Raw genomic sequence first — 27,906 nt, 5'->3', positions numbered from 1 at the left:
ATGTCTTCCGCTGTCGGTGGTGATTCCTCGAAGGTACACGGGGATGCAGCGGCAGGTTCATTCTCTGGCTGTATCACGGTGATATTGGCTGTCCTTATGGTCATAGTGGTTACAGTCACAGTGTTGGGGAATGCTCTGGTTATCCTTGCTTTTATTGTGGATAAGAGCCTTAGAAACCAAAGCAATTACTTCTTCCTTAATTTGGCAATTTCAGACTTCTTAGTAGGTAAGTTACTTATCATCTGTGGTATACATTTTTCCAGTCCCATTAGCTTAATGTTGTGTGTTTGTATATATATATATATATATGTATATATATATATATATATATATATATATATATATATATATATATATATATATATATATATGGGTGTGGGTGTTGTTATTTTTATTGCTGTGAACAGTCAATGCTATGCAAGGTAACTGTACTGTGGAGCGTTGGGACGTTTTATGTAATTGTATTTATGTTGTATATTTAACACAGTGCAATGGGTCGGCGACGTGCAAAGCGTTAAGGTGTACCAAGAGGGAGAGACTCAAATGCATGTTGATGTATTGAAGACGTAATTTTGTGACACCGAACTGAACTGAATCATCTGATTTAGCAAAACCGTCCCACTTTCCTCCCGTATAACGTGTTCCGCTTGATCAGTCGAACAGCACAGTCTCCTCGGCTCTTCCACACGGTGAAACATGGCGGTGGCCTGCAGGTGCAGTTAGGTCCAAAAGTTTTGCATCACCTAGAATTTTAGGATTGAGGCATAATTTAGAGAAAAATAAATATATGAACATAATCAAAGAAACTACAAAATGATTTGCGATACCGTACCGTAAACCATAATAGTAGTACCGTATTTCATGTTAGATTTTGAAATGTCAGATCTTTCAGTTTTAGTCAGTTTTTTGTATATGGAAAACTACAAAGCGATATGATATGCAATTCAATATATTAACGTAAGGTTTCATTCGACTTTATGAGCAAAGTTAGTTAATTTTATAGGGTGATGCACTGACCATAGCTGTACTGCTGATTCTTTGTATTCTAAGATAAATGTCAACTGTACTTGCAATATTTACAGTAGTCTGGATTTACAGAGGTCTGTACTGTATTGCGAGATTTCTTAAAATACATATGACGCATAATAATATTATTAATGTTTAGTTTATTACATATTATAGAGAACCTCAGTTCACGTAAGCAGGGGGTTGTCACAGGCGGAGGTGGGACGCGAACCCGGGACCTTGTGCTTTGAAGCATAGCGCCGATAACGCTGTGCAAAAGATGCGTTGCACTTGCGAGCACGTTAGAGTAATATGAAAACACTGCTTGGAATCTAATGAAAAAAAAAACATCGCAAAGCATCCCCCAGTCACGGTCAGCCATGATGCAAGAACAGAAAAATATAACGAATTTCGTGAAAAGACTAAACACTGTTCCTTTTCCAAATAAAAAAAGGTGGACGTGTCCGAAAGTAGTTTTGTGGTCGGACAAACGCTGTACGTAAATTTATATAGGTAGGCTAACACAGAACATTAAACAAGGTACAGTTTAACTTGTTAGTAACAGTTTTTTTTTTTAAATTGCTTTCATCTCATATCTTAATGAAAGTGTGTGCTCTGGTTTTAATCTATTGTAAATTTATTTTTTATGTTTTAGTTTACATGTATCATGAATTTGAAACTCCAGTTATAAAAATATCTCTAAATTGTCTACTATAGACAAATCGAATCCCGGTTATAGCTAAAGAAAACCGAATACTGAAATATACAACAGTCATTAATTCTTGTATGAAATCACAATTTGATTATATTATACACGGTCTACAGAGGCTATGGGCCCGATTTTCATGATGTTTTAGTGTTGCAAGCGCAAAGGTTGTTGGGCACGATTTTTGGAGCTTAAAGTCCAATGCCAACTTTTTTTTTTTTTTTTTTTTTTTTTTTTTTTTGTGCGGGAATGGAATTATGTAGCCATGCCTTTTAGGTCTAGCGCTAGCGCCAGTGTTGCATAACTTTTGATGCGCGGTGTCATTAACATTTCACTGTGAAGTGATTTTGATGAGGCGCGAAGCTGGCGCTGGGTCCTGCAGTGCGGTGTGCTGTTTATGTATGCAACGCGGTCACCTACCTGCCCAGACCCCTATCCTTACTGTCTGGTGGCCATGCACTAGAAAACACAGGTAAGGCATGGAACTAGAATTACTGAACACTGGCGCACAAACGATGTCAAAATCAAAATGGAAAACTCTGTTAAAAGTTTGTTGATTAATCCATTTAGTGCAAGAGACACTGCAACAAAAACAGAAATTATAAAAATTATAAAAAGTCAAAATTGCTTAATGACGCAGTGTACAGTTGTGAATGGATTTGTGGTATTTGGTTTATTGAATTGCTATTAGTTGCCTACATTTTAAGAATGTGTTTTTACCTGTCATCTAAAAGTTGTTGCATACCTTGCTAAAAAGTCACCGCATGCCACTGGTGCTGCATTTGCATTTAAAAGAGACGTCTCAGACAGGCTTATTCAGAGCGCAATCATCGGCACCAGGGGTAGAAGGAAGCGAAATGTGGAGAAACAAGAGAAGAGGAACATAAAGACAAAACGTAAGTATATATACATATCCATGTTTGTATTTTATAAATTGAATATTTATTTATTTTGTGTTTATTTGTTTTTAGAGAAAATGGAATATGCATCAGCATTCCTGCATCAAAGGGAGAGAAGGAGATATCAAAATAGAATTTTCCGAACCTGTGTCTTTTTTACTGTGATATCTGCAGACAGATTTGGAACAAGATATGGGAAGATGTAACACATTGACTGTTGCATTAAAGGTCACAGCTGCACTAACTTTGTTTGCCACTGGTTCCTTTGAGATCATTGTAGTTGTTTGCAACCAAAGTACTCCTGATGAAAACAGGTATATCAAACCATCACCTCTGGTCAGTCTGTCTTTGAGCACACATTTCGAATGTTAAAATTGCCTTTTAGATGTTTGGAAAGGTCAGGTATTACACTACAATACAGTCCTCAGGTCAGCTTTTTTTGTGGTGTGTTGTGTTTTTCACAGTATTGTCACACGAAATGGATGTCGTATTGACCTTCCAGAGGACAAAAGCTTTTAGGGAACATAAGGCTTTTAGGGAACACTGGGTGACACTCCAGTTGTCGGCACTGTGAGACAGATCAGGTAGCGCCTTTTTTATATGAATTGATTTAAATTGTGTACCATAATAGCATGCCCCCCAACTGTACCTGGCTGTGGCGGTGGGAGCAGCAGGTAGGCTCCCCTGGCGGTGGAGGCTGGAACAGTGGGTAGCATCCCTCTATCGCTGGGGACTGGTGCACTCTTCTTCGGTGGCGGGGGACCGGTTTGGCTCTTCTTTAGTCTCTGGGGACTGGTGTGGCTCTGGCGTGGACGTGCTTACTGCTCATGGAGCTAGAGTAGGCAAAGCCCCTCCTGATGGGACTAGCAGCTTACATCTACAGCCAGGTAGTTGCATACAATGTCTGTGATGGCTGAGAGGGACACTGGGCGATGTTGGTCTTCCCAGGCTTCCTATTGCTCCACATCTCTGGCCCACAACAGGGCGACCACTATCGGGATGGCCTCCATGAGGTCCAGCAGTTAGTCCCATATCTCAATCGAGGGCGTTGGATGCTCGTGCTCCCCCCTCGTGCTCCCCCCCTCGACAGCTGCTTCTCCCCTTCTTTTTCTTTGTGCCTGGTGCCTCACTTAGCCCTGTTCGGGCAGCTCCAGGTGTGGGTTGTGGTAGTCGGATAATACGTGCGTGACTTCCCTGATGTTAAAGCACCACTACTCCCATTTTAGTCAGGTGAAACCGACATCCATTCCCTGGACCATCTTCGCAACCCAACACACAAAAAAAATCCTCTCAAAAAAACCCCCACTGTGTACCTGCTGTAGTGTTCCTGGCCCTGTGAATGCACTGTTTCCCACTTCTTGACACTATATGTCACTGATAGCTTGTGTGGTGACATCAGAGACCAGGAAATGCAGAGACACAGTCTGGTGAGTGAAGCGCTGATGCACAGATTTATTAAATAAAATGATTTAATCAAACAAAACACTGAGACACCAAAATAAATGGCACGATGGCCAAAAAAAAAAAAAAAACAGACAAAAAAAAGTGAACCCAAACCCCAAACAAGTATCATGCTGGTGCTTCGAGCATGAATAGCAATTGTTTTTACTTTTATATTTTCAGTTTCTCCCGACTTTTAACTCACCCGTGCTACATATATGTAGCATCCTCAACTCCCTGTGAAGCATATTGAAACTGACTGTTGCGTGATTGAGGAGCTATCATCAACTCCTTGTAGTACTTGGTGGCACTGATTTTGGGAAGGATAACTGTGCTGGCCTGACATCATTGTCCTGTTATTCTCCCTTTGTTCTTTTCTTCTAGGGCTGTCAATGTAACAGCTGTGTCTGTCTTCCTCCACCCTCTTTGTTAAATGGGCTACAGATGAAATGGCAAATAAAACAAAGAACAAACATTTTGGCTGTGTATGTTTTTGTTTGGTTACTATATAAATTAATTGCAGCATCAATAAAACTTGTACATTGGGCTCTATTCATTTTTAGTGGTTTTGTGGTTTTGCAATACCGCATCGCACATGCTATTACTATGCATTTATTAAATTAAATAGACAACATTTTTGTAAATGGTTTTTAATTAACCGTATAGGTTTACAATCAATACATGAATAAATAAACAAAAACATGCCAAATACATATACAATTATTTTAAACAGTGAGGGATCGAAATGTATAAGCCAGTTACACAATTTTGTGTAGCCAACACAAATTTTAAGTAGCTGAACAATAAAAGTATATTAACAAATGTTATTAATACAGGTTAAAAAATACAAAACAATGCCACTATCGGTTATGTGTTGGTATAAAAAGACAAAAAGAGTCAACATGTACTCAAATTTGGTTCAAGTTTTTCAATGTTACAAATAATAACCGTCTATATAAAGCATATTAGACATACACACACACTTATATATGTGGTTTAATTACCATTATATATTGTAATTAAACCATATTTTATGAATTTATATGTACTGTAAAGGTTATGTATTTAATCATAGGTAGATCAATGTAGGGTAAAGCATTCGGAGATGATTAATAACAAAAGCATAAAAGTTATGCTTAAATACCAATTAAAAACGCAGAAAAATATGTTTTTGTTTTTACTTTGTTGACTCTTAAGGCCTCTACACATTGGACGCGATGCCACAAGCGAATGTGTGAAATAAAACATGTATTTTTGATACAAGACGTTCACACTGCCTTGATGTGACGGGCGACACTGAAGCGACACAGAAGTGATGCGAAAAAAATATGAAGGCGTCTATTTTTATGATTTTATTGCTAGGAAACTGACCAATGAGGAGCAGCTTCCTTTGTGTTCCTTCATTAAACAATGGCAAAGAAAAGACCATGCTATTAAAATACCCAGAGCTATACAATAAAGGACACAACAATGATAAAGACATGGAAATGAGGGAAAACATCTGGCCGTATATTTCCAGGTAACTGGATGTAGCTGATGTGTATGATTCGTTTACCTTTACTACAATAAGTATTCTGAAAAGCTATTACCAGTATGTATACATTTTTATTAGCTGTATAAATGTGTGTATTTTTTTCCAGCTGATGATACAGTCAGAGGAGAGTCGCCTATTACATCGTGCCTGCCTGTCAAATAGTAAAAACTAAAATATATTTGTGTGTTTTTTATTAGGATCTAGTCATAAATAATGTTGATACTTTTCTTGCTTTTGTTATTTATCACCTCTGTATGCTTTATATATATATATATATATATATATATATATATATATATATATATATATATATATATATATATATATTGATACAGTATCTGACCTGAAGAAAAGCTGCGCTGGCACTTTATAACCCAGACATCTTATTCAGCGTTCGTTCTAAATAACTAATGTATTAACTTTTTTGCTGCGAGAGGATCTGCAGCTTTCTCCGGGAGATGAGACGCTTCAGCTTCATTTCAGCCCCGCTCCGGCAGCCGAACCTGGGGCAAGCCCATTCCCTCTTCCCCTCGCCCGACCCGCTCTCCTTCTCACCCTTGATTGCTTGTCTGTCGCTTTGAACTGAACTCCCGACTGCCGTTTAGCCAGGCTGTGTATAGTTTAAAAACTGCTAATTAAAATGATCCACAAGTGTGACTGTAACATGGTACTTTATGCATGGTTAAATCAATTACAAAATTACATTTTTGCTTCACTATATGTACACTATAGAGAGGGAATTACTTTATTTTGTATTTTAGTCAGATGTGTGTTATGTGTCCCGCGACACCCCAATCCCTCCCCCGTTTATAAAGCTCTTTGGTTATAAGGCTCATAATGTATGTCCCCTGAGACCCGTGTTATAGCAAGGGAGCACAGTATATATATATATATATATATATATATATATATAATATATATAAATTATGATTTCCATTACATGAGAGTAGATGTTGAAATTCATGCTGATTTGAACTCGACTCTCGCCAAGATAAGCACCAACTAAGACGTAGCTTTGCAGTAAACTAATATGATCCATCTGCATCTCCATCCATTTGCGTTGTTTTCCATGTGATGATGTAGATATCCTTCTGTCTGTTGTTGATTGCTGAAGTGTAATGCTGGCTCCAGGGATCAGCTCATTTTGCCTCCCCAGCGCATCAGCACACACAAGGGCTGTGATGCTGGCTCCGGGGATCAACCCAGTGTGGTCTCCCCAGTGCACCAGCATAACCCTCCTCCATCCCCCACTCAGCTCAGCCCAGCTTACTTACCTGTACATCAGCATTGCTTTCTTTCTATTGTGCTTGAGATCCCCAGCCAGAATCTTTCCGTCTCAACCACAGCCAGTTGCTGCTCCTTTCTGCTGCTTCAGATGAGTACAGATATATAGTTAAATATGTTACTCACTTGGGTTCCTTTGCCCTTTTAAAACTGGGACCCAGACACAAGAATTGGGAGTTTTCAGCACTTTCACGCGGGATTTATTAAATTCATAAAATAAAACAAAACAAATGAAACAGAAACAAAAACCTAATTCCCACACATAGTACTAAATGAACTTAAGTGTTTCTTTAAACTATCAAACTGGACAGCTAAGCTGTTTACCAGTCATCTTGGCTCCCTCATGTGGCATTCTTGGGGATGTAGTCTTTTGGCCCCTCCTGGACTACATTTTTTTTCTCTTCCTCCCCTCAGTCTGTCACAGATCCTTCCCTTTGTGCGTAGCACACCAGCCCTACCAAGGCCACCCCTACCCCCCAAAATCACCCTCCCTCAAGTCCCAACTTCACCCTCTTCCTCGAGCGAACTTGAGGGAGGGTCGGTTCCATTCCTCTTCATGTGCCGTGAAATGGCGACGAGGGACCCCACCGGGTTCACAGGGGTGACTGGAGCGACGGCCAGGGAACAGAAGGCTGCAGCACCTGGCAAAGGTTTACAACTGGGTACCGGCGCAGCAATGTCCGATCCCCCAGGGGGAGCATTAGCGACTTCTGGCAGCAGCCCAGCGACGTCTTGGTGTTCGGGGAGAGCGGAGTAGGGAACAATGGGAAGAACTGTGGCTGATGGTGCGGCCTCCTGGGCTCCAGGTCTAGCACAAGGAGGTCCAGGCAGATCGGCAGGGTGTCCAGGAGCAAGGAGCAAGGGACCATACCCAGTGGCGCCGGACTGGGTTGCAGGGGTGGTGGTCGGGGCTGTGGTGATTACGGGCTCCTCACCTTCTCCCCCTTCTCTGTAGCTGGTAACTCTCGCTCCGTCTGCTGCACCTCTCACTCTGTAGGCTGCCCCTCTCGCTTCGGTGGTGTACACACCACTCTCACTAGCACCCACTGCAGCTCCAAAGGCTGTGGTTCTGGCAGCCCCCGCTCCTGTCTCCATCTCCGGTTGTCCTCATTCATCTCTGCTGTATTTCTGTTGATCCTTTTGATCAACTCCGTCAAATCTTAAATTTTTTAATTTTATTTATTTTAACACCAGAACTACCGGGCATACATACATAACTAGAACTACCGCAGAAGCCTTTTTTACATTCTATTAAAATGCATATGAAACTACTGCAGCTACGAAACTGTTCTGTGTTAAATGTAGTCAAAACAGCGTGTTTATTTTAACATAAAAAACATAGTGCTTACCAATAATTCCGATTTCTTCACTTGTATTTTCTCATAATTTCTTTGTAAATCATGTTTTGAAGTTATTGTTTGTTTTCCTTCAGGATATTGTCTGTGACACAGTTTTTGCAGCCTGCTTGTTACACATGAGGGAAACTTGTTACAACACGAACACTGACACGAGACTTGGGGGTGGTGTTGGAAGGGGACATGATTGCAAATGCTGGGCTATAAAACAGAATGGTTTTAGCAGCTCAGAGACGACTTTTGACTTGCAGCGGGAGCTTACGACACACTGTGAAGCAATAACGAATAGTGCCCGAGATTTGTTTGTTTGACTGTTTTATGCAAGTGTTTTCTCTTTGCCCTTTTATTTTGCGCCTGAGTTCTGTTAGCTATTCAACGGTAATTTCTGTCTCCAGTCTTGCAATAGCTGGTTTGGTACACTGTTATTCAGTAACTTTTTTTTTTCTTCAATATAATCACGCCTAAGACTTGCTGTGCAGTCCTTTGTTTTATTGGTCTATTCATTTTAACTAGAAAATAAGTATTTATTAAATTGAAAATAAGTATTTTTACAACTGTTGATAGATAAAGCATGTCTGAAAATGTCTCCTGTAGCTATTCAAAACCAGTGCAAGGCTCTCAAGTTCAGCAGCACTAAGCCAAACCCACTGTTTTTACTGACAGTCAAAATGACAGCTGCGGTAGTTTTAGGTGTAACGTATTATATCTCCAAAAGTTTCTGCAACCCTGAGTCTACTGATGGGTTGAGATGTATTTATTTAGGAAAAGTAAAAAAAGCACAGGTGCCTAGCTACCAAAATCAGTGGAGAAAATTGCATTTAAAAAACACAGAAAAAACCACCCTGGTATTAAACCTTTGCTGGGTCTGTAGGGCTTGGTATGCCGTCCACCTCCACTCATAACAAGAAGATAAAATTTCTGAACTACAAAAGAAAGAAAAAAGAAATAAAAACTTTAGGTATGAACTTCAAAAACATTATTTATTTAGTTATTTACTTACGCTGTATCAGCTATATTTAAACAATATTCTGTAAAGCCATAAATATTTGCGACCAAAATATTTGGCAAAGCACACCCATAAAACCTATTTTGCTCCAGAAGTATTTCATTCAATACTTTCAACTCAGAACAATTCTAAAACTAAACTGAAGTACATATTCTGAACGTGTCAGTTATTAGTGTTATTTGTTTTGATCAGAAGGTCATCTGAGTTTTCTAGTGCCGTAACAGTCAGAAAGAATGTAAAACTTTCAATAGATTCAAATAGATTCAAAGGGTTGTAATGTGGTTTTAAATTCTGTTGTGTACATCTGCTCAGTGATTCTGCTTTGGCATTGTCAGACTGGAAAGATAATTATGCTGACATTTTAGTATCAAAAATTCTCATTTAATTGCTAAGTAACAAAGTCACAGTTCAATACACAAGCCACATCCTCACTACTGGAAGAAAGATAAACACAGAGTAGCGTTGACATTTCCTATAGTAATTTGATTGATCTGGAAGTGTTCTTGTGGAATATTTTAATAGTGATGATAATATGCCTCGTTGCAATTGAAGCATGCATTAGTTGGGTACAACCTTCAAAGATTATTATTTAATTATACTGAATCTCGAACGTGGATGTGGCAGGCTGGCGAGTGGATAGAGGCCCAGAGACAGACTGCAGTTCAAAAAAATAACTATTTTATTATAAATAAACAAAAATAAAGTGCACAAGGGCAAAATAACAGATACTCAAACACAAATAAAGCAAAAACAAAACTCACAAAAATAAAGTTTCCAGGCTGGGCAATGCCTTCACTGGATTTAGAAAATTCAAAAACCACAAAACAAACACCAACCTGCTTCCTCAGCTCCCTCTCCCCCAAATGAGAAGCAGAGGCCTCCTTTTATATCAGGTGGCTGGGCGCTGATTGATCGTTAATCAACCTAATCAACTAATCAACCCCAGCCACCTGAACATAATAAACCCAGGCAGGTAGGGGAAGTTAACCCCATCCCTGCCAATTTAAAGGGCAGAGCTTTGCTCTGCCACAGTGGAGTTTAATAGTTATATATAATTAACTGTAAAAGTCATGGCAATAAATAAATATCAGTAACATTGTTTATATTGTGCAAATATTAATGGTAATATTGTGCTTAAATGCATGGGGTAACTCTCAGTGTATGCTAAATGTTTATTATGACACTGTTACTAGCCAAATGTTTACTGGGGCATGGCTTTAGATTTGGCAGAGTGTCATGATATTAACAGTGCACCACTATTATAAAGGCTTCTAATGACTTGATTGTTTCCTGGTGCTACAATTTCATGGATGCTTTGAGTTGGGTTCTTTGGCAGGGCATATTTGGCACTGGTGTTTGCTGATTAGCAACAAGTACAATACAGTACTGGACTATAAATATTAAAATTAGCTTTCTGGAGCTTTATATATATATATATATATATATATATATATATATATATATATATATTATATATATATATATATATATCTGTGTTAGTTATGTAGTTTCTCCTTGATTAAATATGTTTTGTTTCTCCAGGTAACACATTGTATTGCAAACACAATGTATTGTACCATAAACAGATATTATTTATGTGTTGGGTCTTGGTTTTGTAAATAGTAGTCAGAAGGTGTTACAGTGTAACAGAAAACATATTAAATACAAGCATTTGGTGAACATTAGCCACTAATTAATATGACAAAGATCAAAATACAACATTTCTGGTAATTTAACAAACAATCTTTATATAAAATAATAATAAAAAAACAAAACAAGGATCACTTAGACAATTTCAGATATTTGTTCATGACACAATTATTGGCACTTTTAAATTCAAAGTCTGTAATTTTATAAAAACTAATTAAATATTAATTGATGAAAGCCAAATTGTAATGTCAATAGCCAGAAAAAAGAGGTAATTATGGAATACCAAAATCCAATCAGAGATATAAGCAAAATGTACCAAAGAACACATTCAACTGAAACGCTTGAAAGAAGTGGCCGTCCAAAGAAAATTGAATGCAGCCACGTATCAAAACATTTTACACAGTACAATGATACCATCTTCCAACACAACAATGACCCAAAGCATACAGCTAAGTCAGCTCTGAAATTCTTGAAGAAAATGAAGATAAAAGCTTTGGAACGGCCTTCGCAGTCACCAGATCTCAACCCAATTGAAATGCTTCATAAAAAAAACTGCAGCCACACAATGTGTATCCAAGCTGTCTGAGCGGTGGGAAATATGTAACACAATGGTTAAGAATTGTCATAAATGTCTAAAAGAGGTAATAAAAGCAAGGGAGAACACATGAAATACTAAAAAACTTGCAATTTCCTGTTGGTGTTATTTGTTTTTAACAGTAATCGACTTTGGGGAAGTTAGTACAGGAAAGTTTGAGGAATGTAAAGTACAGAAAGTGTCAGTACTATCCTACAGGGAAGTCAGTACAGGAAGTGTCAGTACTATCCTACAGGGAAGTCAGTACAGGAAGTGTCAGTACTATCCTATAGGGAAGTCAGTACAGGAAGTGTCAGTACTATCCTACAGGGAAGTCAGTACAGGAAGTGTCAGTACTATCCTACAGGGAAGTCAGTACAGGAAGTGTCAGTACTATCCTACAGGGAAGTCAGTACAGGAAGTGTCAGTACTATCCTACAGGGAAGTCAGTACAGGAAGTGTCAGTACTATCCTACAGGGAAGTTAGTTGATCGATAACTTTTTGACAAGAACTTTTTTTTTCTACATTAGCATAATTGCTCTGCCTGCCTGAACCGGTTCAAACCATAAAACATAAAACTGCTCAAAAAATTGTTAACAACTACATAAAACATCAATTTCCTTGTTTATACAGTCATATTTTACTAAATGTTTTTTCCTTATCTTAAATATACACAATCTTCCAGCTTAATTAGCCAAAATTCTATGTGTAAAATGGCGATTCTGATTCCAACAAGACAAAAACAACTACTAGTAATCTGTATGAAGGACCTCACAAGAATTAAATTCAAAACTTGGCCCCTTCGGTGTCTTGTATTTTTTTCGAAACAGCTTCACTAATAAACACAGTACTTCGTGAATGTCCGTGGTGTGTCCTCTGTGTAAATAATCATGTGTATAAAATGTCCAGTGTATCTTCCTTTCTAAGCGTGCCAGTCAAAAACAGTCAAAAACCGAGACAGGGTTTGTTGCTTAGATTACATCATGTGTGAACAAACTAGATGGGTTTGAGAACAGTATTGATTAAACAAGGTGCTCAGAACTGTAAGTTGAACTGTATTTCATGAATTAGAATAACAAGATTTTTTAGTAAGTGCTGTTTTTCTTTCTTTTTTTTAAATTTTTTTATAGGTGCCTTCTGCATCCCAGTATACATCCCTTATATACTGACTGGGCGATGGATGTTTGGGAGAGGCCTTTGCAAGCTCTGGTTGGTGATGGATTACCTCCTATGTACAGCTTCAGTCTTCAATATAGTCCTGATAAGCTATGACCGCTTCCTTTCTGTTACTAGAGCTGTAAGTCTGATCTTGTTGTCATTACCTTTAAAATGTTGTCTTTTGAAATGATATGCTCTACCTTTGTTACATGTTATTACCTTTTCACTTATAATAAAACAGCCTGGGTTGTAGACTTAACTACATACTGTACTAGGTATAATTTGTTGGGCCCCATATCATTTGAAAGCATCATTTATTTATTTATTTTAAATTGAGGACTGTTTATTTAATGATTATTTAATGATTTAATGTGCAACCCATTTAACCCTTTCAACTATTTAAGAACATGTTATCAAATAAAAAAAATATATAATCTGTGCTTTGTGGTTGTCTGTGCTTAGAAGTCTGAAAACTGTTTAGCCAGTGATTAAAATAACAACATAATTAATAATAATAATAATAATAATAATAATAATAATAATAATAATAATAATGTTCAATCATAGGTGGCATAAATTAACTTATAACTTTTACATATTTTTATATCAGCTGTTGTTTTCCACTATTTGATTAGCTTGAGAGCGGCAGTAAAAAAAAGTTTTTTTTTTAACAAAAACTCATTTTCAAAAATGTGGCTGGAAGTCAAAGAAGGAAATGGCAACAGAGTGAAAACATTACCCCCTGAGAAATTACATCAGTTTCCTTGTTTATACAGCCATATTTTAGAAAATATTTTTCACTTATCTTAAAAATATGTGATCTTCCTGCTTAATTAACTATAATACTAGTTCATAGTCTGAAGCAGCAGAGTTCTAAGAATGCTACAAGTCCACAGAGAAGCTGATGGCAGTTTAGTATAGAAGAATATAAATGACCACACAGGATATCAAATTACATTAAAATTATATATATTTGAATAATAAGACCTTTGTTCTCATACCACAATCCAACAGCCTATGCTCAATGTAAAGTACTGTACATGCACACATACAGTATTAGTTAATAATAATAATAATAATAATAATAATAATAATAATAATAATAATGTAATGACCACCAAATGATTAATAAAACCAATAGGTCATCTTTTTTAACTTTGGAGGTCAATGTGTGCAAAAAGCTTTACAGCAAGCTTTTATCAGACTACTGTGTGGATTTTACTATACATTTAATAGGAGCTTAGTGAAACCTCAGTGCATGCATTTATCACATCACGTCTTGATTACTGAGCCGCTAGTGGAGCTCCCTGATATAGACTTAGTATGCTACAGGCAGCACACAACATTTCTGGTATTGATTTAAACAGTACTGACCTCGTGCAACCTTTCCCGATTGTTGTTCTCAGCACCAGGTCTGACACTTTCAGCGTACAAAAATGTAGTATGTTAAGTTGGCTGAGCAGACGTGTGGCAACAAGATTTATAGTAGAGGTGCTGAAAGACATTGAACAAAACTATGCTGCCGCACCCTCAGCACCCCTAGTTCCAGCGCCCCTGTGGGTAAGTGCATTTTGTTTTCAGGACAAATTTACTATGTAGGCTAAGTAGTTATGTTTTAAGAAGGAAACCTGAATGTATGATGATTAGTATTGATCGGTCCCTGCTGCAAAGCTAGGGCAGTAAAGTGATAACATCAAAAGTTTAGCGTCACCTAGAATTTAAGGATTAAGACATAATTTAAATAAATAAATAATCATGAACATAATTTAGATATTTTATTTAACATTGTTTCACGGGGCAGGAGCCAGCTTAGGATTGGAGGCTCTAGAACAGGGCAGAAGGAAAAAGACTGGCCAGACTCCAACTGAGAGAGCTTTCCCTATGGAGTCAAAGCTAGCCCTATCAGCCTCTGGGCCCCTGAAAATACAGAGTCATCTGACTTCTCAGAGTCGTTACAGGCGGAACCTTGCGACTGGGTCCCAGTTACTGAACAGGTTCGACCCTCAGAGAACGGAACGGCTGATACGAAGCCTTGACGTATGGAACAAAAAAGAATCTGAAGGAATACAATTAATTATTAGTTATGGGACTCAAACACTAAGAGTATGAAGGCAACCTCCCCTCTGACCACACAAAGAACCTGCAGAGTTACTGGAACTCTAGATCAGGGAAGTGAGACTCACTATCCCCCAAAAAGATGGACCACCAGCTCCCCGCTGAATCCGCACCTGTGAAGACAAACAAAGACCACATGCCAATGTATAATATAAAAGCAAGAACCTAAAACAGATGGTTTAGGGGAAGGAGCTATGTGTCAGCCATGTGTTGCATAGAGGACAAACCACCTCCAGTGGTCCTGGTGGAGAGGGCACTCCCATATCGGGTATGCTAGCTATAGACTGGTGTGCTGCCGTGATATCGGATGGCAGCAATTGAATTTAGGGGTTGACTGCTGAATAGGACCAGCGCGCCATGGTCTTGGTCAGATGATGGCTGATGTGGGCTCTGGCTGATGCGGGCTGTGGCTGCTGAAGATGCTGCACCAATCCTGAAGAAATGTGTGCTGTAGAATTGGGGAGAAAGACCTGCTCTGGGGATGGGGAGGATTAGATTTAATTGAAGATGAGTTGCTGGAATGGCAGCACTTGGAGGGGGGATGGAACTGCTGCTGGAACCAGGCTGCGGAACTTGGCTACCTGTAAACGAGATAAAGCATGATCCACATTATTGTGGATGCCTGGAGGATGGTGAGCTTGGACAATGAAATTTTGGGAAAGTGACATCCAGACTAAATGGTGAAGTAGTTGCATGAGGAGAGAGGAGGATGATCTACCTTTATTGATGATGTGCACGGTTGACTGATTGTTGCTGAAAAATAATATTGATTTTCTGGACCAAGCGTGCCCCAGAGTTGTTCAGCCGTGACGATGGGGTAAATTTCAAATAGAGCTGAAGACTTGAGATGGGGAGATAAGTTTTGAATTTTGCGGGGCCAAGTGCTGTAGAACCACTTGTTGCTTAGAACCCCCCTAAATCCTATGGGTGAAGTGTCAGTAAGTAGAGATAGATCGTGAGGGGCTGAGATGAAATCATTGTAGAATAACCAGAGGCTGTTCCAGTGTTGCAGCAATGTGGACCACATTCTGATGTCTTTTTTTGCTTCTGAGGAGATTTTTTTTTGCAGTTGAGGCAAGAACGAAAAGGTGAGATATTAATGTTCTGCCTTGGGGAATAATGCAAATTGTGAAATTGAAATGGCCAAGGAGAGATAACAGGTTGCATTTAGAGATAGATTTTTATACTTGGGAATTGTTAATGAGCTGACAAGTGCGCTCCAGTTTGTCAAATGGGAGGCTGGCTTCAAAGTTGATGGTGTCCTGGGTGATTCCGAGGAATTCTGGTCGGGTTGCTGAGCCAATGGTTTTATCTTCAGAGAGTGTGACAGCCTACTGAAGAAAACAGGGATCGCAGATTGGAGATTGCTTGAGCAGGAGGGTCCAAAGGGTGGGATATAAGAAGTCGCCTCAGTATGTGTTGAGAAGGATGCAGCAGAGGACTTTGGATATTAGGGCTGCTGCAGCAGCCAAAGGTAAGTTTGGTGGTGAAATAGTATTTACCCTTCCAGTAGATCCAGAACAGGTGGTGGAAGGAGAGTTGAATGGGTATGAGTTTAAAAGCATCTGAAATATCCACTTTTGCGAGCTAGGTGCCTTGGCCTGCTGTTTTAATGGATTTAATAGCATCAGAAACTGTAATGTAATGAGGGCAATTAATCGTGGGGGATTGGGGCGTTGAGACTGGAAGTGGAACTGCCTCTTGGGGAGGAAAGATTGATGATAAAGTGCTTTTTTTCCGATATTTTGCATGTCGCTACTCCGATGGGGCTAATCCTGAAGATGGGGAATGGTGGAGCTGGGAAGGGACTGGCCATGAATCCTTTGTCCACCTCGGCTTGAATTAGAGACTCTGTGATTTTATGCTCAGAGGAAGCAGAATGAAACTTTTTGCATATGAATGGGACAGAGGGGAGATTAGAAGGCCAGTAGAGAAACCAAACTGCAGGCCATCAATTAGATAAGAAACTAAATGCCTATATGGGTGGTGTTTAAGTTTGTTGGCTAGGGCTTGGATGTTGATGGGGATGGAGACTGAAAAAAGTACTGATTTTCATTTGGCTGGGCAGATGGTCTTGGAGTGTGCGTCCCCGCAGATACTGCAAACATGCAGAAACCTGCAGAACAGTGTGGAACACACTGAGACATTGAAATTATTGCAAACTTGCCTGTTCCAGAAAATTTGATGGGACGGCCATATTTGTGTTTAGTTATGGATCGGTCGGGGGAGGAGGGAAGCAATTTGTTGCTGAATCTGGGGTTGGTGGCAGTTGATGTGAATGGGGTTGCCTTTGCCACTTTTGGGCACAGGTGAGATGAGTGCGCAGTGGATGCACATACCCTGCATGCGTTCGCCCTGACCCCGCTGATAATGTGATGAAATAAATCTACATTGGGGGATGACCAGTCAATGATATGATTGTCATTTGCCAAAATAGCGGCTGCTTTTGCAGAGAAGGTTTTGCGGTATTCATAGAGCAGGGTGCCCCCGTATCTCACCAATAGTTCTATGACATAAAACATATATTGATTCATATCTTGGCGGCAATGGGGGTATGCAGAACACATGACGTCTCCATAGATGGAAAATGTGAGAACAAACTCGCCAAGGGACAGATTTTTAAGCAGACAGGGGTCGCAGGATTTAAGCATGACTGCTAAATCTCCGCAATGGACAACTCATTGATCAATACATTCAGATGCAGTAATGAGAACAGAAACCAGGTTAATGTCTTTACCTAAAATTATTTGCCTTCAGATCAACTGGGAGAGGGCATAACGTTGGATGACTGCTGCTGATTGGGATGCTGTAGCCAGGTTGTACTCTGGAAGGCTGACAGATGAGACCAGGGGCGGAGCCGAAGCTGCCTGGGCTGGAGCGAGAAAGGGAGCTGCTGAAATGGAAGATGCAGTGAAGGTGGGCATGGAGATTGACATGAGCGGTGGAAGGAGGAGTGCTGGGACGATTGTCTTTTCCATCTAAATGAGAATTGCAGACAAGGTGTTTGCAAATGGCAGCATAAAGTGCTTCATTCATCCCTGATTTTTTGCTGCAGCTCTGCCATAGTGGATCATCAGCTGAATGTAGCTGCTGGGCTTCTGCTACACTTCAGCTACAGCTCTAGGGTGGTGATGTATGTGGTTGGAGCTGGTGCTGCTGAAGGCTAGGCTTTCTGAAGGCTTTTAATAATCTGGTGATGGACCAGTCCTTAAAGAAGAGCTGGGTAGAGAAGGAATCCTGCTGGCATTTCCTTTTGTAACGACATGGCCGGGAAAGCTCTGAGTGAAGGGCTGAAGCAAAGGAAGGAGGTGCCGCTGGACAGATCTGAATGTTCCATGGATTCTCAGGGTCGGAAGAAGAAGAGGCAGGTAAATCCATGTTCAGCATCGGGTCCAGTCTTGGTTCGATATTCAGATGAGTAGTCGTGCTGCAAGGTCAAAGCCAAATCAGGAAGTAGTATGAAAAAGGGTCGAAGTTGGTTCGGGTAGTCAAAGGTTCAGGAGTCGAAAATTGAGTCATCAGGGAAGTCAGACAGGCAAGGTTTTAATCACGATAATGAATTTAATATTCTCTCTCTCTCTCTCTCTCTCTCTCTCTCTCTCTCTCTCTCTCTCTCTTGTTGAGGTTTGTGGGATTGTGGGAGGGGCTTGTGAGGTGTTTGAGGAAGCTGGAGGTTTGTAGGAGGAAGGTTTGTTTGGATTGAGTTAATCCTTTTAATTAATTATTTATTAAATGATTTGTTGTGAGTGGGGTCTCATTCAGGGGGAGCGGCAGGTTTGACTCGCAGGCATGGCTGTCGCTGTGTTCCCTACAGTGCTGTCTCAGTGGAGGAATGTTTGCTCGCTGTGAGTGAGGTAGTTGGAGAAGATAAAATAAGATCAGCATCACATATGAACAAACAATTAGTTATTTTTAGTGATACTCAAGATGTAGACACACTGGTTCAGGAGGGGTTTGTGCTGAAAGGGAGTCTGGTGATGGTGTCCCTGTTAGCTACCCCAATAACTAAAATCACTCTGTCCAATGTCCCACCGTTTTTAAAAAATGAACTGTTAGAAAAAGAACTAATGAGATATGGGAAGTTAATGTCTCCGATTCGGTTTGTACTTTTGGGATGTAAAGATCCCAAATTAAAACATGTATTATTCTTTAGAAGGCAGTTTTTTTTTGTTATTAAATAAGCCCAATGAACAAATCGATGTAGCTTGGACCTTCAATGTAGAAGGGAGTCATTGTATAGTTTTTGCGAGCACTGACACATTACGATGGTTTAAATGTGGAGCTCATGGGCATCAACGGAAAAACTGTCCGGTAAGGAGGGTGTACAGGAAGGACAGGGTGAGACTGGTGGGGAGGGTGATTGGGGAGAGGAAAAGGATAAGACACTGCAGTCAGAGATATCTGCGGGACCGAATGAGCAGGCAGAGCCTGCAGTACAGTTAACAGGACAAGAAAACAAGGACGGAGATACTGCTGACAATCAAGGTTTTAGTATGATTGAAAAACGGAAAAGAAATAAAAAAACGATAAAACTGTTAAAGAAAACGAGAGCGTGTTGGAGCAGAGCTCTGGAGCGATCTCCTTGGATCTTGGGCTGGCTCAACACACCCGCTTTGAAGCGGGTGGTAGGGGGGTTGCGTCTGGGTCTGATAGGAGACTGAGGTCCGGGGTGGGTGGCCACGGCATTGCGGGAGTGGAATCCCATGGTGTGAGGGATCCTGATTTGAACCCTGGGGGGAGTCATGGTAGCTCTGGGTCTCAACTTGGGGATGCGGTGCTCTTTCGACCAGACATGGAATTTAGTATTTTAGAAATTAAAGAGATCATTTTAGGGCGTATGATAAAAGTAAGAGCTGAGATAGGAGGCGGCATTTATGTTTTTATTAATGTTTATGCTCCCAATATAAGAAGAGATAGGATTTTATTTTTTAATATTCTAAAGGAATATCTTGTAACAATTAATGATGATATTTTGATATTAGGGGGTGATTTTAATAATGATAGGAACAGTGTTGAACCTCATCCCCCATTTTTTTTATCATTAGCCAAAAATTGTGATTTTAATGTGGGTCTGGATTCCTTAGACCAGGAAAAAGCCTTTGACCGCGTTGACCATTGCTACTTGGTTTTATTAAATGTATTAACTCTTATATAACAATGTTTTTAGTGTTTTAAAAATAAACAGTGGGTTGCGTAGACCCTTCCCAGTGTGCAGGGGGATTAGGCAGGGCTGCTCCCTGTCGGGATGCTGTTCGTCATCTCTATTGAGCCCTTGCTGGCTCGGCTGAGGAGCAGGCTGGTGGGCTGGACAGTGCCCTACTTGGCCCCTGTGGCCACAGTGAGAGTGTCAGCCTGTGCTGATGATATTGCTGTTTTTATCAGCAGTAATAGAGATGTTCAGGAATTACAGCAGAGCTTTAATATTTTTCAGAGAGTGTCATCAGCAAAGATAAGTTGGGCCAAAAGTGATGCTTTTTTGTCAGGGAGCTGGCAGGATTGCGGCCCTCCTTTATTGCCCCAAATGTTGAGGTGGGGTGGGACGGGGATGAAGGTGCTGGGAGTGTACCTTGGTACAGATAATTATATGGAGCAAAATAGGGAGGGCATGATAGAGAAGGTGAAGGCTCGATTAGATCATTGGCGAGGGCTGCTGACTCAGCTGTCTTACAGAGGGAGGGTTCTGGTGATTAATAATTTGGCTGCAACAATGTTATGGCACAGGTGGGTGTGTCTAGATCCACCGAGAAACCTAGTAGACAGCATTCAGGAGCTTTTGGTGGAGTTTTTTTGGGGAGGTAAGCACTGGCTAAGGTCGGCTGTTTTGTACCTGCCTCATGATGAGGGTGGGCAGGGGTTGGTTAGCATCGCCGGCAGGGTGGCAGCTTTTAGAATGCAGGCTTTGCAGAGACTCCTGTACACTGGGGAGGGAACTCACTGGAAGAGGTTAGCCAGCCTCTTTCTCAATAAAGTGGAGGGGTTGGGATATGGCATTCATTTGTTTTTGATTAACCACATCGCTCTGGACAGATGTTCTCTTCCCCCTTTTCATCACAGTGTTTTAAAGGTGTGGGGAACACTAATAGTGCAGAGGGAGGAGAATATGATAAGCTCAAAATCTCTTGGAAGAACCACTGTTTTTTAATTTTCTCAATTCAGCGCAGTGCCTTCAGTCTTTAGCACTGCAGGGCAGTTTTGTAAAAGCAGGTCTTACTAGGTTAGGACAGCTTTTGGTGCCTGGACTGTTTTGTTGGCTGAGTGCAGCTGAATTGAAAGGCATGTTGAGCTGGCGATGTGAGAGGCAGGCAGCGAAGGTGCTGAGGGAGGTGAGGGGCTGTCTGTCTCTAAAGATCAGGGAAGCTCTGGAAGATGGGGCAACGCAGAGAGGAGAGGGACAAGACACTAAATTCCCAGAGCTGCTGGTGTCTCCTTTAGAGGGAGAAGAGGAGCAAGGGGAGGAGAAAGTAAAGGGAAGGATTTTGAAAATACACAAAATGAAACATCTAAACTTTAAAAATCTGGAAAGTAAAGATGTGTATAAATTATGCATAAAAATAGTCCACCACAGAGAGTTAAAGGGGGTGGTAGATTCCAGATGGAGAGGCCACCTAGAATTAGGAGAAGAGGGGAATCCAGAATGGAGGGTACTGTATAAGCTACCTCTGGATAAGAGAGTAGGAGATCTACAGTGGAGACTAATACATGGTATACTGGCCACAGGTAGGCTCCTTCATAAAATAGATCCCAGTATTAACTCAGAATGCGCTTTTTGTACAGAGGAAGAAACTGTGTTTCATGCATACAGTGAGTGTAAGAGGCTAGACTCTCTGTTTCAACTCCTTAGCAGAATGTTAGAGATGCTGGGAGTTGAATACGCAAAGATTATGTTTATTTTTGGAGTCCTCTACAAGAGAAGGGATAGCAATGTATGTTTAATAGTTAACTTTCTTCTAGGGCAGGGATAACTGGCCATTCTGAAGTCTCGGAAGAACAAGTTGGCAGGCTTAGGGCTGACTCAGGTGGACAGGCTGTTCAGAGTGATGGTGGTTAGCAGGCTCAAGGTGGATTTCGCCTATTTTAAATTGGTTCATGACTTAGAAGGGTTCCAGATGAAGTGGTGTGTGAGAGAGGCAATCTGTTCTCTGAGTGAGGAGGGGAGTCTTAATGTTTTTATTTAATTTATTTTTAGTCTTGTTTTTAGGAATTTAAAGCGCAGTATTTGTAGAGGTTTTTAATACTGATGTGTTGGGAAGTTTCCCTAGAGTCAGTATTGATTTTTTCATTTTTTTTTATAGATTCTTTGTTTTATAAATCTTAATAAAGGATTGTAAAAGTCAAAGTCTCTCTCTCTCTCTCTCTGTGTATTGGCAAAAAGCAAACGCAAAAGAACGAGCAGGGCTTAGACTATGTTTAAATAGGGAGTCTGTGATGATAGGTAGGTGAAATTAGGAAGGGGAGAAGCCCTGGCCCACGCCCCCCAACTCCACTAAAGTTAACATGTAATCAAAGAAAATTACAAAATTAGATTGCAGGTGTCTGCCGGAAGCCATAACAGTGGTACTATTTCATGTTAGATGTCAAAATGTCACTTTGTCAGTTTTTCATTAAGTACCGGTATATGGAAAACTACAAAACAGTATGTAATTGAATACGTTAACTTAGCATTATTCAGTAGGTTTTATTCGACTTTATGAAGCAAAATCAATTAATTTGTTAGGGTATCAATGCTGTATAGGGATATTAATGTGACACGAAAATGGATAAAGCAGCATTACTTAGAAACCAAAGCTAACGAATATGACATTGAATTGGGCCTTGTTTCTTTTGATTTCTTGCTCTCTAATTTCAATTGAAAACCATAGGCTTCCAAATGAGAGCACTTGAGAAAGATTTAAGGAGAAACACTAGGGTACTTTAAAAGATGGATTCTTTTCAGTATTACTGCAAATTAAAGGACATGAGTGGCCTCACAGTAACTTATTTGTAGTGTATTTGTTTTATTACTGGTATATATTATATAATTATTATATTTACATATGCTTTTGTGTGGTGTATGTTTACACTTTGTACATTTTAGAATTTATTTTTATGACTCATTACAGATATGTCTAGTGTTTCTTGATCTGATGTTTGAGAGTAGTCGTTGCACTGCATTCAACCTAATTTAGTGATTAGTGCACCTGTGGGGCACCCATGCTTGCTAAATGTGGACAGATTTATCCCATGGGTGTTGAAGTGCACCATGGCTGCTTTTTACAATTTTTTACTTTTTTTTTCTATCAATATAATTATCGGACTTGCTAGATCACAAGATATTTCAAACATCCTGCCACTGCAAAAACCAATCAAGATCAAATTATCAGTGTTAAACACTGCTGGTGTTTCTTGTTTATTTAACTAGTCAGTTTCAGTAATGAAAGTATATTTCTGTCTTTTGTCTCTTTTCATATTTATTTATTTATTTATTTATTGGTTTATCACTGCAGTAAAAGCTTTATTAGCAGCAGTGAAGTTCACGAGTCTTTTACATGTTGTTGTTTTTGAGATATTTTTGTAATTTGCCCAAACACTCGTCATTTTCATTTTTGTTTGGTGTTTTTAAAAATGTACTGACTACAGCAGAGAGCAGATGGTTTTTAAAATAGAAAAGGACAGTTCCAAAATTCTTTGTTTTTGCAGTCATCTAAGAAAGCAACTTCAGTCTGTTAAAATATGGTCCAAAATCCACAGGCCTAGGTTGTTTAATGGCTCTAACCTGCCCCTCCCAAAGTGAATTGGTTTTTCAAGTGAAGGCAGAATGGTTCTAAAAGTTCCAAGGTGTGCTGGTATATTGACATATCTGCAAAGGTTGGAACACATATTAGCCAATGCGATTGCTCCCTGTATTCCTGACATATATTAACCCTTAGCGGTCCATTTATTGAGAGCTTGTCAGGCGCTTCGGATCAAATTAATTTTCACATGCGCTATTTATTTTACACATGCTGTTTAAGTGTAAAACAGGTTTAAAAGGCCCTGCATAGCAAAGGGACATCGGTACTGTATCTCCAGCCAAGCCCTCATAATGTGCATACTGCTAAATCATCTCCTGATCAACTGTAATGTCGGACCTGGTCCGACATAGGACCGCAAAGGGTTAAAATGGGATAATGACCACTCTACTCCGAATCTAATTGGCTGAGACAAGTCATGATGTTTTTTTTAATATTAGTATTATAATTGTGACCTTTATCTTTATTAATCAAGCATGTATGTTGGTGATTTATATGCTCTTATCTTGTCTAACTGCAGAGACAATAATTGATCCATTCCCTACAGCAATAAAAACACTTGTGGAAAGCCACCTTTTTCCAAGCCCTCTCCTTGTTCAACAGCGAGGGGACTCATATTTATAGGCTAGTATTTTAATCTAATGAGAAAGGTATTTACTTCATTACAAAAGAATCTCTTTACTACTTTTACTCAGTATGAAACCCAAATGGCAAAAGACGAGAGACATTATAACTAAATCGTGGGAACTAGGGCTGTCAAGCAATAAAAAATAAAAAAAAATCGTGATTAATCTCATGATTAAAAATTTGAATCTTAGTTAATCTTGGTTTTAATTGCATATTTCATTAATACAATTACTGCATCCATCTTATTCAAATTTGTTTTATTACTGATGCTATTATTATTATTATTATTATTATTATTATTATTATTATTATTATTATTATTATTATTTTAAAGCTCTTCTTACCTATAAGGCATTATATGGTCTTGGACCTTCTTATCTTCAATGCTGACCCCATATATCTCTAGTCGTTCCCTGAGATTGGAAAATGCTAATCTTGTGACAGTCCCTCAAATTCTGTGAACTCTGTTAGAGTCAGAGCATTTAGTTATAATGCCCCTCGTCTTTGGAACTTTGTCCCTGATTCATATCAGGAATGCTAGCACAATTGAATATTTTAAATCCTGTTTGAAAATGTATTTGTTTGGGTCTGTTTATTCGTAGCTGGATTATATATTAGACACAGGCTTTTTTTATATTTATTTTTTATAAGTGAAATAATAATAATAATAATAATAATAATAATAATAATAATAATTATTATTATTATTATTATTATTATTATTATTATTATTATTATTATTATTATTATTATCCAAAAAACAACCCAGCATAAAAAAAAAAAAACATGTTGTCCTACATATGGATTAATATTGTTGCCCCTTCTTTTATTTTTATATTTATTTACACAGAATTATATAGAAAAAATCCAGCATTTGCTGCTAAATTGTTTAAACCAACTGCTAAATCACAATGGAGTTAGTTTATTACTCACCTTAATGCATTTAAAATTAAACTGTATATTTTCTTATTGATTTCCTTTAAAAGGGTGTCCTTTACTGGTGTATTTCACTGCTGTTTTTTTTTTTAAATGTATTTTATTAATAACTTAAAATTGTCTAAATAAAACAAAGAATTCACTGAGTAATTGTTTGTGGCAAAGTGGTTAACAGTGTGCAGGTGCAGATGATCAATAATCAAACATACAATGATAATCCAGGTGCAATGGTGTTTTATTTTTAAATCCAATGGCTTGATGGCAAACAGCAATAAAAAATAAACAATGATAAGCAGGACAGCAGCGTGTATTGCTTTAGTTATAACCCCTGGGGAGACCGCACTGCGGTTGATCCCTGGAGCCAGCATCGCAGCCGTTGTGTGTGCTGATGCACCGGGGAAGCAAAATAAGCTGATCCCTGGAGCCAGCATTACACTTCAGCCATCAACACCAGGCAAAAGGATATCTACATCATCAGATGGAAAGAAATGCAAATGGATGGAGATGCAGATGGATCACATTACTTTACTGTAAAGCTATGTCTTAGTTGGTGCTTATCTTGGTGAGAGCTGAGTTCAAATCAGCATCAAGTTTTAACATCTACTCTCATGTAATGGAAATCACAGGTTGACCCCGAAATAATAATAGTCCCGTTCTTTTAAACACCCACACAAAACACATACACAAGTCCACAGTGAGTGAATTAGTGCTCGTGGTGCAAATACAGTTCTCCGTGAAACAAACACTCATGGTTCACAATTCAGGTCTCCTTTTGATTTCAATTTTAACCATTCACGAAGGAACAGATCACATCATTACGTCCCCTTAAATACCGTCAACCATGACCACTTGGTCAACGAGTGCAGCCGCTCCTTCAATCCATGGATGCCGCATCGTTTCTTGCATTCATTGTCATTTGCACAGGAGGGGCATGGTTTTCAAATCAGAATTCACACAAAAAGCCACTTTGTTTCAATTGAGCTTCCTTAGAGTGTTTGTAATATTGTTAGATTTGACTTTCTTTTTTTCTTTCTTTCTTCTTTCTAAACTATAGGTTACATACAGAGCCCAGCAAGCGATGACCAAGCATGCTATTACCAAGATGGTTGCTGTGTGGGTGTTTGCATTTCTCCTTTATGGTCCTGCTATAATCTTCTGGGACTTTATTGTAGGAAAAAGCAATGTTCCCTGGGAAGAATGCTACGGTGAGTTCTACCATACTTGGTATTTCCTGCTTAGTGCGTCAACATTTGAGTTTTTTGCACCTTTCATCAGTGTGACCTTTTTTAATTTGAGTATCTACCTGAACATCAGGAAAAGAAACAAAAACAAATTAAACTCAATGAAAGAAGGAAACGGTCACTTCCAAAGCCGACAAGATGCAGAGCAGCTAGGCTCAGTGTTCTTTGTGAAAACAAGAAAAACTTCTCAGAGCGAGCCAGTGGCTGATGTTGTGGTGATAGAAGGGGAGGACAGACCTTCCTCCAGCTGCCCCAGCAGCACCTTCTTTGCGTTCAAAAAGAAGAGGGGCTTATGCACTTTAAAGGGCGTAAATGTCAACACTTCGACAGCAGACGGACGGTTCGACACTGTGTCACAGAAACTCACCCAACATTTCAGACTGTCCAGGGATAAGAAAATTGCAAAGTCTCTTGCCATCATAGTGTGCATTTTTGGCATATGTTGGGCTCCGTATACGCTGTTGATGATCATACGAGCAGCCTGTAGTGGGCGCTGCGTGCAGTACCACTGGTACGAAATCACCTTTTGGCTCTTGTGGTTGAATTCAGCCATTAACCCGTTTCTGTATCCTCTCTGCCACAGCAGTTTTAGAAGAGCCTTTGCAAAGATACTGTGCCCCAAACGACAGTCTATACAGCCTCAAGTTGAACCACAATCCTGTCAACATTAAAAAATATAAATGACCAGACCAACTGCATTCTGAACCACTAAACAAATGACAGACCAACTGCTTTGGTAACCACTATATAAACCATGGCAGCTTGGAAATGTTGTTCATATTAAAATCTGAGCGCAACAGTATCTTGAAACAGTGGGGAAGATATGGTATATGTTTTGTTTGTCATACAGCCTTATACTTGTTTCTTACTGTGCTGCTTGCTAATAATCTAAAGTAACTCCAGCTTTTGAATGTTGCCATTCTTGGTCAGATGCAGTTTTAATAAGAAAATATATAATTGTGCTATACAGTATCCATTTGTAATTATATATTGTTTTGGTTTTTTTTAAATATGTTAAATTGAATGTTTTTTGCACAGATATGTTTTACAGTAATGGTACCTTGTAAAAATATATATCATAGACAAAAAAAAAAAAAAAACACACACACACTGTAAAATAGAGATGCAAGTCAGTTATGATCAGGTTTTTTTTTTTATCAACTCCTTCAGCTGTTTTTCTCATACAAATAACAAATACATTTGTGCAACCAAGGGAACATGACTTTTTTTTTTTTTAACTTTGCCAAATAAGCTGAATAGAGTGTTTTTGCATCAACATACTAATGTGTTATACAATTAGACACAATGTATAAATAATACAATGTATTAAGAGACATTCAACTTTCATCACATCTGCGTAGAACTGCAGCCCATGGTTTTCGAAACTGAAATGATTTAATCAACATGCTGGCTTCAAAGTGACTGAGATGTTTGGCAGCATTTTAAAATACATTCTGATGAGGAAACACTTTTAATTTAAAATATCATCTAGATTTATGTCTGCAAAATTACTGAAACTAGAAGTCAGGCCTGCCGCCAGACCCCAGCCCCCCAAAAAACATGGTTTGATATGCTGGTTTATTAGAGCCCGTAACTGTAATATATAT

General features: G+C 39.2%; 1 protein-coding gene across 1 annotated transcript; it reads left to right on the top strand.

Annotated features, from left to right (window-relative positions):
* Window positions 1–27,039, top strand: LOC121309474 (histamine H3 receptor-like). Its single transcript, XM_041242428.1, has 3 exons — window positions 1–226; window positions 12,585–12,751; window positions 26,113–27,039. Exons 1-3 carry the CDS (start codon window positions 1–3, stop codon window positions 26,968–26,970), a joined length of 1,251 nt encoding a protein of 416 aa, XP_041098362.1. The 3' UTR covers window positions 26,971–27,039.
* The last annotated feature ends 867 nt before the right edge of the window (window positions 27,040–27,906 follow it).

Source organism: Polyodon spathula, chromosome 3, assembly GCF_017654505.1.
Source record: "Polyodon spathula isolate WHYD16114869_AA chromosome 3, ASM1765450v1, whole genome shotgun sequence".
Classification (NCBI taxonomy): Eukaryota; Metazoa; Chordata; class Actinopteri; order Acipenseriformes; family Polyodontidae; genus Polyodon; species Polyodon spathula.
Note: the sequence above shows the minus strand (reverse complement) of the source record. Positions and strands in the feature narration are given on the sequence as shown.